Source organism: Manis javanica, chromosome 5, assembly GCF_040802235.1.
Source record: "Manis javanica isolate MJ-LG chromosome 5, MJ_LKY, whole genome shotgun sequence".
Lineage (NCBI taxonomy): Eukaryota > Metazoa > Chordata > Mammalia > Pholidota > Manidae > Manis > Manis javanica.
The window spans coordinates 23,323,348-23,335,963 of record NC_133160.1 but is presented as its reverse complement, the minus strand read 5'-3'; the positions used below and the strand labels follow the sequence as shown (position 1 = coordinate 23,335,963).

At 45.5% G+C, this 12,616-nt stretch overlaps 1 protein-coding gene across 3 annotated transcripts in view; it reads left to right on the top strand.

Annotated features, from left to right (window-relative positions):
• ZNF341 (zinc finger protein 341) overlaps positions 1-12,616 on the top strand; it is a 51,341-nt gene that overhangs the window by 3,745 nt on the left and 34,980 nt on the right. For all 3 annotated transcript variants that reach the window (XR_012131382.1, XM_037012882.2, XM_073236708.1), the window contains exons 2-6: positions 1,256-1,366; positions 2,350-2,546; positions 5,110-5,259; positions 7,916-8,167; positions 11,889-12,084. Coding sequence is in view for 2 of the 3 variants with exons in the window: in XM_037012882.2 (XP_036868777.2) it covers positions 1,256-1,366; positions 2,350-2,546; positions 5,110-5,259; positions 7,916-8,167; positions 11,889-12,084 (906 nt within the window). In the remaining variant the exon portion in view is untranslated. The remainder of the gene's footprint in view (positions 1-1,255; positions 1,367-2,349; positions 2,547-5,109; positions 5,260-7,915; positions 8,168-11,888; positions 12,085-12,616) is intronic.

Genomic DNA, 12,616 nt, shown 5'->3' with positions numbered 1-12,616 from the left:
GTGTTGAAGGGAGGAAAGATGGGAACATGGGTTTGAGAGAGAGCGTTCTAGGGGCCTGAGCATGTGTAGCTATTGATGGGAGGAGTGGTTGCAGGCATAGTGTGGGGGGAGGGGCGGGTTCATGGAGAGTGGTTTCTCAGGGAGCAGGAGGGGATGGAGGGAACACCTGGCCTCAGGAGAGACACAGCCTACATTGTGACCTGGGAAGGATTCACTTTGGCTGCAGGAGCTAATGATTCTAATTTGCATTGCAGTTAGAATCTAGGCAGGCGTCCAGGTGAGAGCTGAGAGGTTGGAGGCAGAGCTTTGGCTGTAGGGACAGAGAGAGAAGGAGCCCCCATCTGGGTTGTTTGGGAGGGAGGCAGTGTGCCTTAGTAGCCATTTAGATGTAAGGGGGCCTGTTCTCCAGCTTGAGACATGGCTGGACAGTGTACAACTGTGAACCTCAAGAGTGACAACTGATTGGAAAACATGGAAATAATCATATTCTTGAGTCCTCCAACCACAGATTCAGATTATGCTGTTTATGGAGGAATTGAAATAACAAATACACATCAGAAAACAAGGGAAGTAAGGATGCCCAAGTGCAAACAGATCTGTGGAATCTGTGGATGTGGCTGGGAAAGACTTGGTGATGTGATTTCCAGAGGGACTGTATCACTTAGGATTAGGTTCATCCATGAGTAAGAGAGAAACCCAACCTAGCATTGATTTAAAGAGGCTAGAAGTTTCTTTCTTTCATATGGGAGTCCAAAGGAAAACAGTCCAGATCTATGAGGGTAGCTGTGTTCTGCAAGGTTCTCAGAGGCCTGGGACCTTTCTAGCTTTTTGTCCTGTAGCGTCTAGGCTATGGCCCATGTCTTCATGATCTGGGATGGTAGCTAGAGTTCCCACCATCATATTCTTGTTTTAGGAATCAGGATAGAGGATGGGGCAAAGAAGAAGGCACATACCAGGCAGCATTTAAGAAAACTTCCTAGAAGCCGCCACAGAACACCTTCCCTTACATTCCATTGGCTAGAACTTAGACATTCCCTAGCCACAAGAGCAGCTGGAAAGTATACTCATTACTCTGGGGCCATGTTTTCAGCCCGAAATCTTGGGTTCTGTCACAGCAAAAGTAGGACAGAATGTATAGCAGAGCACTAGCAGCCATTTTTGCCGCAGAGGTCTTGCAGGGGGTCGAGCTTGTAAGGGTGAGGTCAGAGCAGGAAGATGCGTCCCCCTTCCAAAGAGGCTACATTGCTTTCCTCAGGGATGGACAATCAGACCGTCCTGGCTGTCCAGTCACTGTTGGATGGCCAAGGAGCAGTCCCTGATCCGACAGGCCAGAGTGTCAGCGCACCCCCTGCTATCCAGCCACTGGGTGAGTATGTGGGAAGGGTTCACCAGCAAAAAGGGTGAGTGGCTCCCCTTGGAAAACCAGTGGGGCTCAAGAAGGGGTGTGGGAGTGACCTGCCCATTATGCCCAGGAGGTCCTCTGGGGGCTGAAACCTCTCTCTTTTTTCCCAGCTTGCATCTGCAGGCTTGTACCTTTCTCTGCTTAACTCTGAGGATATTCTTTCTCAATTGCTTAGTGAATGTGGGGATCATGACACAGAGGAGCCCCAGTCCTTGGCAGTGCCTGTGCCTTTGACCCAGAAATCATTTCTTAGCCTCTCCTCTTTGGAAAGAACAGATTGGACCTGGACCTCTCCAACTTACAAATCAGGCCTCTGAGACACAGAGAGGGCAAGGAGCTGCTTTTAGAGCCCTGTGCAAATCTGTGTGTTCATTTCTTCATTCTGCAAGCATTTTTGAGTACTGGGGACAGAGATAGCCACCGGTTTGAAACCTTGTTCCCGTGGTTCATAGCTCTGTGACCTTGGGCAAATGAGTTAACCTTTGGGCAAATGACTAGCTTTAGGAACATTTCCTGGAGGAGGTGACATCAAAGCTGAGCCTTGCCGAATGAGGTGCTTTGAGAGAAACAACTTGGCAAGGGGGCAGGGGATGCAGAGTCATAGAGAAGTGTAATTATGTGGCCCATTTGGGGAGGATGAACAAATTCAGGCTGGATAAAGATTCTGAATTTCTCAACTTTGAAGTGAACCCACTTTACTATTTCTTGATTTTTAATTTTTTGATATCTGGGTGTTCTGAACATGGCTGGATATTCCTACAGGTACCTGTGTGGTTTTGAAAGTTCCTAGGAAGCACAAAATTAATATTCAACACATTCATGTCAAATCACAGAATGCCATGAAATCTGCCATTCTCATGGTCCAGCTGCAAGTCTTGTCCCTCTTCTCACTGTGAAGCCCCCTCATTTATCTTGCCTTTTCTTGTTTCTGTGGGTATGACCCCCAGATGATGAGGATGTCTTTCTCTGTGGCAAGTGTAAGAAGCAGTTCAACTCACTGCCAGCGTTTATGACCCACAAGCGGGAGCAGTGCCAGGGAAATGCCCTGCCCCTGGCCACAGTCTCACTGGCCACCAACAGCATCTACACGCCTTCCGCAGCGCCCACAGCCGTCCAGCAGGCCCCGCCTCCTGCCAATCGCCAGGTATTCGTTTGTTCATTTGTTCATCTATTCAAGTCTTCTTTGAGAGTCCCCTGTGCATCAGGCACAGAGTGGACACAGCAGTGGGCAGACAGACTGAGTCACTGCCTTCATGGAGCTGGGTGAGATAAGTGGTACCCAAACGAATGTGTAAACAGATGTTTTTTTCAGGATGAGTGCAGAGAGAGAAAGGGATGCCCAGGCACTGATGGGAGCTTTTGCCATTTTGTGTGTGGAGCTCAGGGAACAGCTCTGTGGAGAAGTGATATTTGAGCAGAGACCTAAGGAGGTGAGGGAATGAGTCATGAGGCTAGTTTGAAGAAAACTATTCCAGGAGGAGGGGTCAGCAAGGGCAAAGGCCCAGAGGTAGGAGTGTGCGGGGTTTATCCCGGGAGCAGTCAGGTGGTGAGAGTAGCTGGGGCTGCGTGAGTAAGGAGGAGGGTAGGAGTAAATAAGGCCGGAGAGGCAACCGGAGGGCTGTGGCAGATCGTGTGGGCCTCACGGGCTTTCACTCTGAGTGAGTTGGGAGCCATTGGATGGTTTTGAGCAGAGGATATAGTTTGATTTACACTTTAAGAAGGTCACTCTGGCTGCTGTACAGAGAACAGATTGTGTTGGGAACCAAGAGAGAAATCCAGGAGACCCATTAGGGGGCTGATGTACAAATCCAGGCAATGGGTGGTGGTGGCTTGACCAGGGTGGCGGTGGAGGTAAAGAGCAGGGATGAGATTGGAGAAGGGTGGAGCCGACAGAGCTTGTGGATGGATTCTCTGTGGGGTTTGAGATCAAGAGGAGTCAAGGGTGTCCAGAGGTGGAGTTGCCATTAACCGAAGTGGGGAAAACAGCAAGGAGAAGGTTTTGGGGCGATGTCAGGAGTTTAGCTGGTCATGTTGGATTTGAGATTCCTACTGGACCTTCAAGTAGAGGTGGCGAAGATGCAGACAGATGAGTAAGTCTGTAGGTCAGGGGAGAGGGCCAGGCTGGAGGTATCTGGAAAAGCTTCCAGAGTCCTCAGTCAGGAGCATAGTTCTGGAATAAAGACACCCTGGGTGTGGGGCTCTTAGAGGGAGTAAAGCATCCTGATAAAGGAGGCTGTGTATGTCTCAGGATGCCAGGTCAAGGGGTTGAATTTTCATCTCTTTAATCCTTTAAAACATTATCTTCATCCATTGTATAGACCTCATTCCTGCCATCAGAATAAAAGCATTCACCCCAGATCCATAGAGCATGTAGGCTGAAACTTCTTGAGCTACCACAATCTTCTAACACAGTCAAACATAGTCATTTTTCTAACAGTCATTTTTCTCCTTGCGATTATGAGTTTTACGTGCAGAAAATATTCTCTCTCCCCACTCCCTTCTTTTTTTTCCAGCAAAAGGAGAGAGGGAAACTTCTCCAGTCTGTTGCAAGGAAATAACTTACAGTTTTGGCCAACACAGATCCCCTTGCCTAAGTGACTTGACTGGACATGGATGTGATTTCCATTTTTCATTCACAGTTTTGGTCATACATTTCCCATTTAACACATGTGACACTGTAAAAATGCATGTGAGCTGAGATCTACACTTCCTTTCTTGGCCATGGCATGGAGCATCGCCTAACCCCTCTGGGCTGTCCTTGCTTGGTTGAGGGATCCTGGTTTGTGGGGCATAGTCACTGCTGTCCCCAGAGATCCCACAGACAGGTGACCTAGAAAGACGCCAAGGGCCTGCCAGTAAAGAAAAGCAACAGATAAACAAAACAAAATACCTTTTACAGCTACTGAGAGGAGCATTTGCTGCACCTTTGACACTTTCTCCTAAGGTCCGCCTTTCATCCCTAATTATTATTACCCTGAGAGCATATTATTATTTTTTGTATTAAGTGTATGTTTACAAGTGCTATATGTTTCCTTTCTTCTTTTAACAGTTAGAGTGTTACAAATTGAGACCTCTTTGGCACTGTTCTGTTCCCCTGCCCCCAGTAACTGTTGATGCATATCCTTTTCCACCTTTTAAGATAGTTTTTCTTATTTATTTAAGTACCCACAGGAATTGTATAGTAGTATTGTTTTAGATGTATTTTTAAAAATAAGAATACATAATCTACGTGTTATGATAAAATTTGATTTTTTATGCAATACCTTTTACCCTATGTATAGTATTCTATCCCATGACTATATTGTATTTTTTGCTCAATTCTCCTACTGATGGACACTGAGGTTAGGAATATTAGAAATAAGGCTATTAGGAATATTTCACTATTAGAAATAAGGCTGTACAGAATACTTTTGTTTGTGGACTCCCTGTGGACATGTGTGAGTGTTCCCTTCGGAGAGAGAGCGGAAGTGTTATCGCTGGGTCATAGGGTATGTGCCTTACAGGAGGTAGGACCTATTCTCCTCATTTCCTAGATGAGGAGATGGGGGTTAGAGAGGTAGAGTGACTTGCTCAGGGTCACACAGCAGGGAAGAGCAGAGGTAGAAATGGAATCCAGGTCTATGGGACTCCAGAGCCCAGATCTTTCACATCATTCCTGTTTCCTTCTGGAGCCTCAGACGTATCTTTCGCTCTCCCACACTGTCCAGATCTCCACGTACATCACAGTGCCCCCATCCCCACTGATCCAGACTCTGGTGCAGGGGAACATCTTGGTGAGCGACGATGTGCTCATGTCTGCCATGTCAGCTTTCACCTCTATGGACCAGCCCATGCCCCAGGGCCCCCCACCTGTGCAGGTAAGGAAGGGGCAGCTTCTTATAGCTCTTATCCACATCTGCAGGTTGACTCCTGTGGCTTCAGAACCTTATAGAAAGAAGGGGCATTGGCCATAGCTGGGTCCCATGTTGGAGGGAGACGGTCAGCCTCCCCTGACCCACCCTGCTGTGTGGAGAAGCTGCTACTTCATTTGGGACCCAGAACATGACTTTGGGGTTTCATAGCCACAGTTTGGCTATTTTGACTCCTGTTTTTATTTTTAACACATGTTCTATATTCATTAGAAAACATTAGAAAATACACAATAGAATAAAAAGTTAAGTACTCATAATCTGGAAACTAAAAAGACATGGAAACTGACTTCTTGGTTGAATCTTAGATCAGGGGAAAAAACTATAAAGACATTTTTGGGATACTTGGGGAAATTAGAATTTGGAGGAATTTGAATATTTTAGATAATAATGTCATATCCATATTCAGTTTCCTGAGTGTGATGATTAAATTGTGGTTTTAAGTGAATATCCTTGTTCTTAGGAGATGCCCCTGAATATAGTATTGAGGAGCAAAGTATCACGATGTCTGTAACAGACTCTCTTATGTTTGCACACACACACACATAGACACCTTGTGGATGTGGCAAAATGGTAACTGGTAAATTAGATGAAGTATAAAGGGTGGTAAGTATTTAGTTTTTGGAGCCTTTGGTAGGTTTGAAATCTTTCAGAATAAAGATTGGAAAATTAATCAACCAACCAATCAACCACCACACTCTTGCCACCCAAAGAAAAAAATACTACCCAAATTTTGATGTCTGGGTTTCCTGACTTTTGAATGCAAATATAGATAGAAAAAGCTTTTTATCTAAGTACATTTATCATATTCATATCTATATAAGTGGGTTATGGCATATGCACTGTTTTGAAATTTGCTTCTCTTACTTTGCCTGTTGTTTAATGTCATTCTCTATGCCTTTGATTCTATATCAGTATTTCCCAAACTGGTCCTCAGAACATTGGCTCCTTAGGATTTCCCAATAAAAAAAGGACCTCTGGTCAAACCAGCCTGTGATGGAGGTATTCTCTCTGTTCCTGAGTTTTTCATGTAGTAGAGAAATACTTTTGATTTTGTCACCCCAGATTTTTCCCTAAACATATTTGACTCTGGAGCCTAAGGGACAGAAATTAAGAGGAGCACCCTTTATGATGATCAGCATTATCATTTTAATAGCTGCAAAAGATAACATGTGGGTGGGCTACCCTCTATTTAACCAGGCTTCTGTGGATGGACATGTAGGTCATTGCTATTTTTTGCTGCTGTAAAAACTACTGGAGAACCATCCATGTACAGATATCTTTGCTCACCTGCTTGATTAGTTTTGCAGAATAAATTTCTAGAAGTCAGTGGCTGTGTTTCAGTGGTCTATGGCCACACACACATTCAGTAATTCTCTAGAAAGCTGCCTAGGACTCAGGACGTTCGTACTCACGGCTGTTGCTTATTACTGCAAAAGGATGCACAGTAGAATCAGTAAGGGCAAAAGCCACATGCACTGGAGGCTGAAGGAAGCCAGGTGCAGGTCTCCAAAGTTCTCCCTCTCGGGGAAGAGAAGAGAGGCTACACAAACTACACTTCTTTGTCCAGTAGTGAAGCCCAGCAACATGTGTGCAGTTTTCTGCTCACGGAAGCACAGCTGAGGCTCAAAGGCCAGGGTTTTTCCTGGGGATTGGTCACATAGGCACCCAGCCACGATGACCAAAATTCCCGACTCCTAGAGGGGAAGGAGGTGTTCACCATAAATCACATTGTTTGTACAGGCAGACCTCGTTGTATCGCACTTTACTTTATTGCACTTTGCAGATAATTGCTTTTTTAAAAAAATTGAAGGTTTGTAGCCACTCTGCATCAAGCAAGTCTGTCAGCACGATTTCTCCAGCAGTATTTGCTTGCTTGTGTCTCTGTCGCATTCTTGCAATATTTCAAACTTTTTCATTATTATTATTATATTTGTTGTGATCTGTGATCAGTGATTATGATTTGCTGGAAGCTCAGATGATGGTTAGTATTTTTTGGCAAGGAAGTATTTTTAATTAAGGTATGTGCATCATTTTTTTTTGATACAATGCTATAGCACATTGCTACTGTACAGTGTGGACATAACTTTTATATGCACTGAGAAACCAAAAAATTCATTTGAATTGCTTTCTTGTGATATTTGCTTTATTGTGGTGGTCTAGAATTGAACCTGCAATATCTCCAAGGTTTGCCTGTAAATTGAGGTGGCGTTGTATGGTATGGTTGGTGCCCCAGGTGAGCACAATAACCTTATTGACATAGGGATCCTTCCACAAGGCAGGTTCTCGGATTGCAGTCAAGAGCCTGTCTTACAAGCAAGCCCTTCTAAAGACAGCAACATTAGGTCTGCTATATGATGCTTTCTGCACAAGCTGAGCCGTTTTTGTTGACTTCCATAGAGAAAAGAGATAGCAGCACAGGCTGATGCCTTCTCTGAATTCTCCATGACTTTGTTTCCATGCCTTCTCCCAGCCCCATCCTCTGAGCTGCCTTCTGAGCAGCTGCTCTTTCCACATGGCTGGCTAAGGCAAATGCCCTTCCTCACTGATAAACAAGGCAGCTGGTATCAAGGGGCTATGTTTTAATATTCTCTTCTGATTTCAGAGTAGCCTGAACATGCATTCTGCGCCCGGCTACCTCACCCAGCCTCAGCCCGCTCCCCCACCCCCTCCCCCACTGCCCCCACCCCCACCCCCACAACCCCCCCCACCTCCACCCCAGAGCCTGGGCCCCCCTGGGCGTCCCAACCCTGGTGGGAATGGCGTGGTGGAGGTGTACAGTGCCGCGGCACCCTTGGCTGGGAGTGGAACGGTGGAGATCCAGGCATTGGGAATGCAGCCCTACCCACCCCTGGAGGTGAGTAGAGGTGGGGTGGGTGGAGGGGAAGAAACTGGTCATGGGTAACCTGAACCTTTCCTGAGCACCAACTGTGTGCCAGACACAGTGCTGGAGATACCATGGGGGACAAAACGAGATCGTGGAGTGTACCACATCATGGGAGAGAAGGACTTTAATCAAACTATCTTACTTATAAATGTAAAATGCAAGCAGTGAGAAGGTGGTCTGAAGTAGAAGTTGTAGCAGAAATACAAGCTGCTCTCAGAGTGTTCCCAGAATACCGGAGAATACCTGCCTTTTTGTTAAGTGATTACAAAAAACTATGTGAATGTCTCTTACATTTTTTAACCATCTAGATACGTTGTTTAGCAATGGCTGTGTAAGAACTATCCATAAACCCACAGTGGTATATGGCAAAAAGTGTGTATTGTTCTCACATGTATGGTGACCAGCTTGGCAACTCTACTGATCTTGGCTGGGCTCTCCCACGTGTCTGGAGATGGCTGGCTGTTGGTCCCTTTAGTATAGCCTGGAGTGGGATGACCCAGCTCTGCTCCACACATCTGTCATCCTCTGTCAGGTTAGCAGGCATTTTCTTTTTCTTTTTTTTAATTAAATTAAATTAAATTATTTTATTATCAAATGTACATAGAGTGGTTCAACAGGCCCCCTCCCTCTCCTCCCTGCCTCTGTCCACTCCCCTCTTTGGTAACTACCAGTCACTTCTCAGTGTCTATGAGTCTAATGCTGTTTTGTTCCTTCTGTTTTGCTTTGTTTTTATATTCCAAAAGTAAGTAAAATCGTATGGTCTTTGTCTTTCTCCTCCTGGCTTATTTCACTGAGCATAATACCTTCTAGATCAATCCAAGTTGTTGGAAATGGCAGAATTTCTTTTCTTTTGTGGCTGAATACTATTCCATTGTATATATGTATCACATCTTTTTTATCCATTCATCTATTAATGGACACTTAGGTTGCTTCCATATCTTGGCTGTTGCAAACAGTGTGGCAGTAAACATAGGGGTGCATGTATCTTTTTGAATCAGGGATTTTGTTTTCTTCAGGTATATTCCTAGGAATGGAATTACTGGGTCAAATGGTATTTCTATTTTCTATTTTTAGTTTTTTGAGGAATCTCCATACTGCTTTCCACAGCAGCTGCACCAATTTGCAGTCCTACCAGCAGTGTAGGAGGGTTCCCCTTTTTCTGCACCCTTGCCAGCATTTGTTGTTTCTTGTCTTTTGGATAGTGGCCATTCTAACTGGTGTGAGGTGATGTCTCATTGTGGTTTTAATTTGCATTTCACTGATGGTTAGCGATGTGGAGCATCTTTTTATGTGCCTGGTTAGCCAAGCATTTTCTCATGGCAGTCCAGGAAGTATACAGTAATCCAAGCAGAAATGCTGAAGGCCTCTTGAGGCTTAGGCTTGTAAATGACACAGTATCAGTTTTGTTGGTAAATGCATATCACAAGGCCAGCTTAGATGTAAGGAGTAGGGAAATGGGCACCACCTCTTGATTGGAAAAGCTGCAGAGTCGCACTGCAAAGAGCATGGGTAGGGAGGGATAAAAAACTGAAAGCATTATACGATCATTGTTGCATACGCACATACTAATTCCCTCCTGGAGAGCTCTGAGATACAAGCAGTCTACTCTCAAGACGCTAAGAGTTCAGAACCTGCCCAGGCATCAGTGTTAGAGGGCATGGTTATGACAGATAGAGCCTGTCGGCACATGCAGTCACATTAACTCCGACTCACCCTAGAATCTGGCCATACAGACATTCCATGTCAGGTAGCATCTATATCTAAAGAGAACCAGACCATGGGGAAAGTCCCACCATTAGCCATGGGATGTTGAGAGCCTGCAAGAGGATTTTCCCTAGCCTGGGAAAATAAAGCAAGCTTTCCTAAAGACTTAGTTGAATTAAAAAAAAAAATTAAATCAGTGAGATGCTGAGAGGACAATGGTGGCCCGGTAGGCAGGGGGCTGGTACAGGGGGACCTGCTGTTGTTTGGTTTCCATGTTGAGGAGGGTGCTTTTTGAGGGCAGAGCCCATCTTTGGTTTGTATCCTTAGCAGCTAGCTGAGTACCTGGCCTGTGGCTCCCCTCTAGTAGGCATCTGAAATAGGGCCCTCTGACCTTGGTTTCCACTCCTCTAGGATGGAAGCTCCCCTTGCAGAGCTGTTGCAGATAATGAGAGCAGGCCCAGTGACAGTCACACAATTGCTCAGCAATGGCTTGAAAGATAGGTGAATTCATTCATGTGGCAAATATTTATTGAGCACTGTATTAGTCAGAAAAATAGAAAGGACTTTAGGTAGTTCTGGCAAAGGGATTTAACACAGGAAGTTAGGTGCCTCCAAAGTTGATGAAGGGCTAGAGGAGCAAATGTCAGGGTTGGCTTGTGCCACTGGTTTCAGTGTTGTAGTTTCACTCGGAGCCAAGTGGCTGCTGCACCCGGAGGTGAGGAAACTAGGATTCTGGTGCTGACATTGTGGCTGCCCTGCTGTCCTCAGGGCTAGTGGTCAGGAGGGGAACATAAAACTCTAAAACTCATGACTTTAAATGCTCCTGTCTCTCTCATGGCTGCCAGGGAACAGGTTCTACCTACATTCTGTCTTCCGAATCTCATGCACATGCTTCTCTTGGGCAGAACATAATCTGTGGTCAGAACTGTGTTGGCTGGGGAGTCCAGCACTGTGGCTCCAAGCTTCCCACCCCTGTGTTTCAGGGGAGAGCATGGAAGGTTGTAGGAATGGTGCCAAAGGCCAACAGACAAGATCTGGTGACAGTACCTGCTAGTGCCAGATCAGATGCCCAATACATGCATAAATGAATTACTTCCTTTAGCAAATATTTAATTGATTCCTCACTCTGTGCCAAGCATTGCCATAGGCCTGGAGATAGAGCAGTAAGCAAAAGCAGAACACAAGTTCCTACCCTCATGGAACTAAGCAAGGTACGTTAGTAAAATACAGACTTTACTAGATAATAATAAGCCTAAGGAGAAAATAAAGCAGAGGAGAGAAAGTGAAATTTTGGATAGGCCAGCCTAAGAAGACTGACCAATGAATGATGACTAGATGAATGAGTAAGTGATTGTTCGTAATGCCCCAGTGTCATGATGTAAGCTTAGTGTTAACTAAGTTTGAGTGGCTCAGAATTCATTTGATGATTTCTTATGACTTCAGTGGCATTTCTCACCTGAGCATGCCTACTCATATGGCGTCAGGTGGGGTCAGTTTTACGTAGAGTTGCTAGTGAGGGCACAGACCCTTCTGATGGCTTGGTTCTGTGGTAACTACCACTAACAACAGTAAGAATGGCAATAATAACAGCTAATGTTTATTAAATATTTACTGTTCTAAGCTCTTTCCATGTTACCTCATTTAATTCTCACAAGAACCCAATGAGAGGGGAACTCTGATTTAGCCCCATTTTACAGATGTGAAACAGAGAAGTTAAAAGACTTGCCCGAGGTCACTTAGGTGACAAGTGGCAGAATTGGGATTTGAACTTGGACAGCTAGGCTCCAAAGCTGCTTGTAGCCTGCTGGTTTCATGGAGTTCTAGATGGTCTTAACTGACAGGAGTTACTGAGTCAGGTGGTGGGGTTAGGATGGTGATGTAGATGGGAAGTGGCTGAGATCAGCCAGGGTCACACTGAGGGTGCCCCTGGCTGGGGCAGCTTCTCCCCCTTCCCTGTGCTGTATCCACAGCTGTGCTGTCTTTCTAGGTGCCAAACCAGTGTGTGGAGGCTCCAGTATACCCCACCCCTCCGGTGTACAGCCCTGGCAAACAAGGATTCAAACCGAAAGGACCAAACCCTGCTCCCCCCATGACCAGTGCCACTGCGGGCACGGTGGCCACCTTTGACTCCCCACCAACACTGAAGACCCGACGGGCCAAAGGTGCCAGTGGACTCCCAGAAGGTGGGCCTGCAGCCTGCCATGAGCATCTTTCCTCAGTATCGGCCAGTCCACAAAGCTACTTAGTTCTGGTGTTCCCTTTTATGATGGTTAGGATTAAGTTTTGTTGCATGTGTAATGGAAAATCCAAAATAAGAGAGACTTGCAGATAATAGAATTTTGTTTTTTGCCTGTATAGACAAGGCCAGAGGCAGACAATTAGGAGATCATGTGCCTATATGATCACCAGGCACCCATATTCTTTCTGCTCTGCCATCCTTGGAGCATGGCTTCTGTTATCAGGGTGCCTCATCATCTAAGATGGCTGCTGGAGCTCCAGCCATCAATTTCCTATTCTAGGCAGTAAGAAGGATAAAAGGGGTATCTCCCAGCTTTCAGAACTTCTACGTGATGTTTTTGCTTACATCTTACTGGTCAAAACTTAGTCATATGACCATATCTAGCTGCATAGGAAGCTGGGAAATGTCTCTTTTAGCCAGAAATATTGATGTTCCCATTATGTAGAGGATCTGTGAAGAAAGAAGAAGGGGAGAAT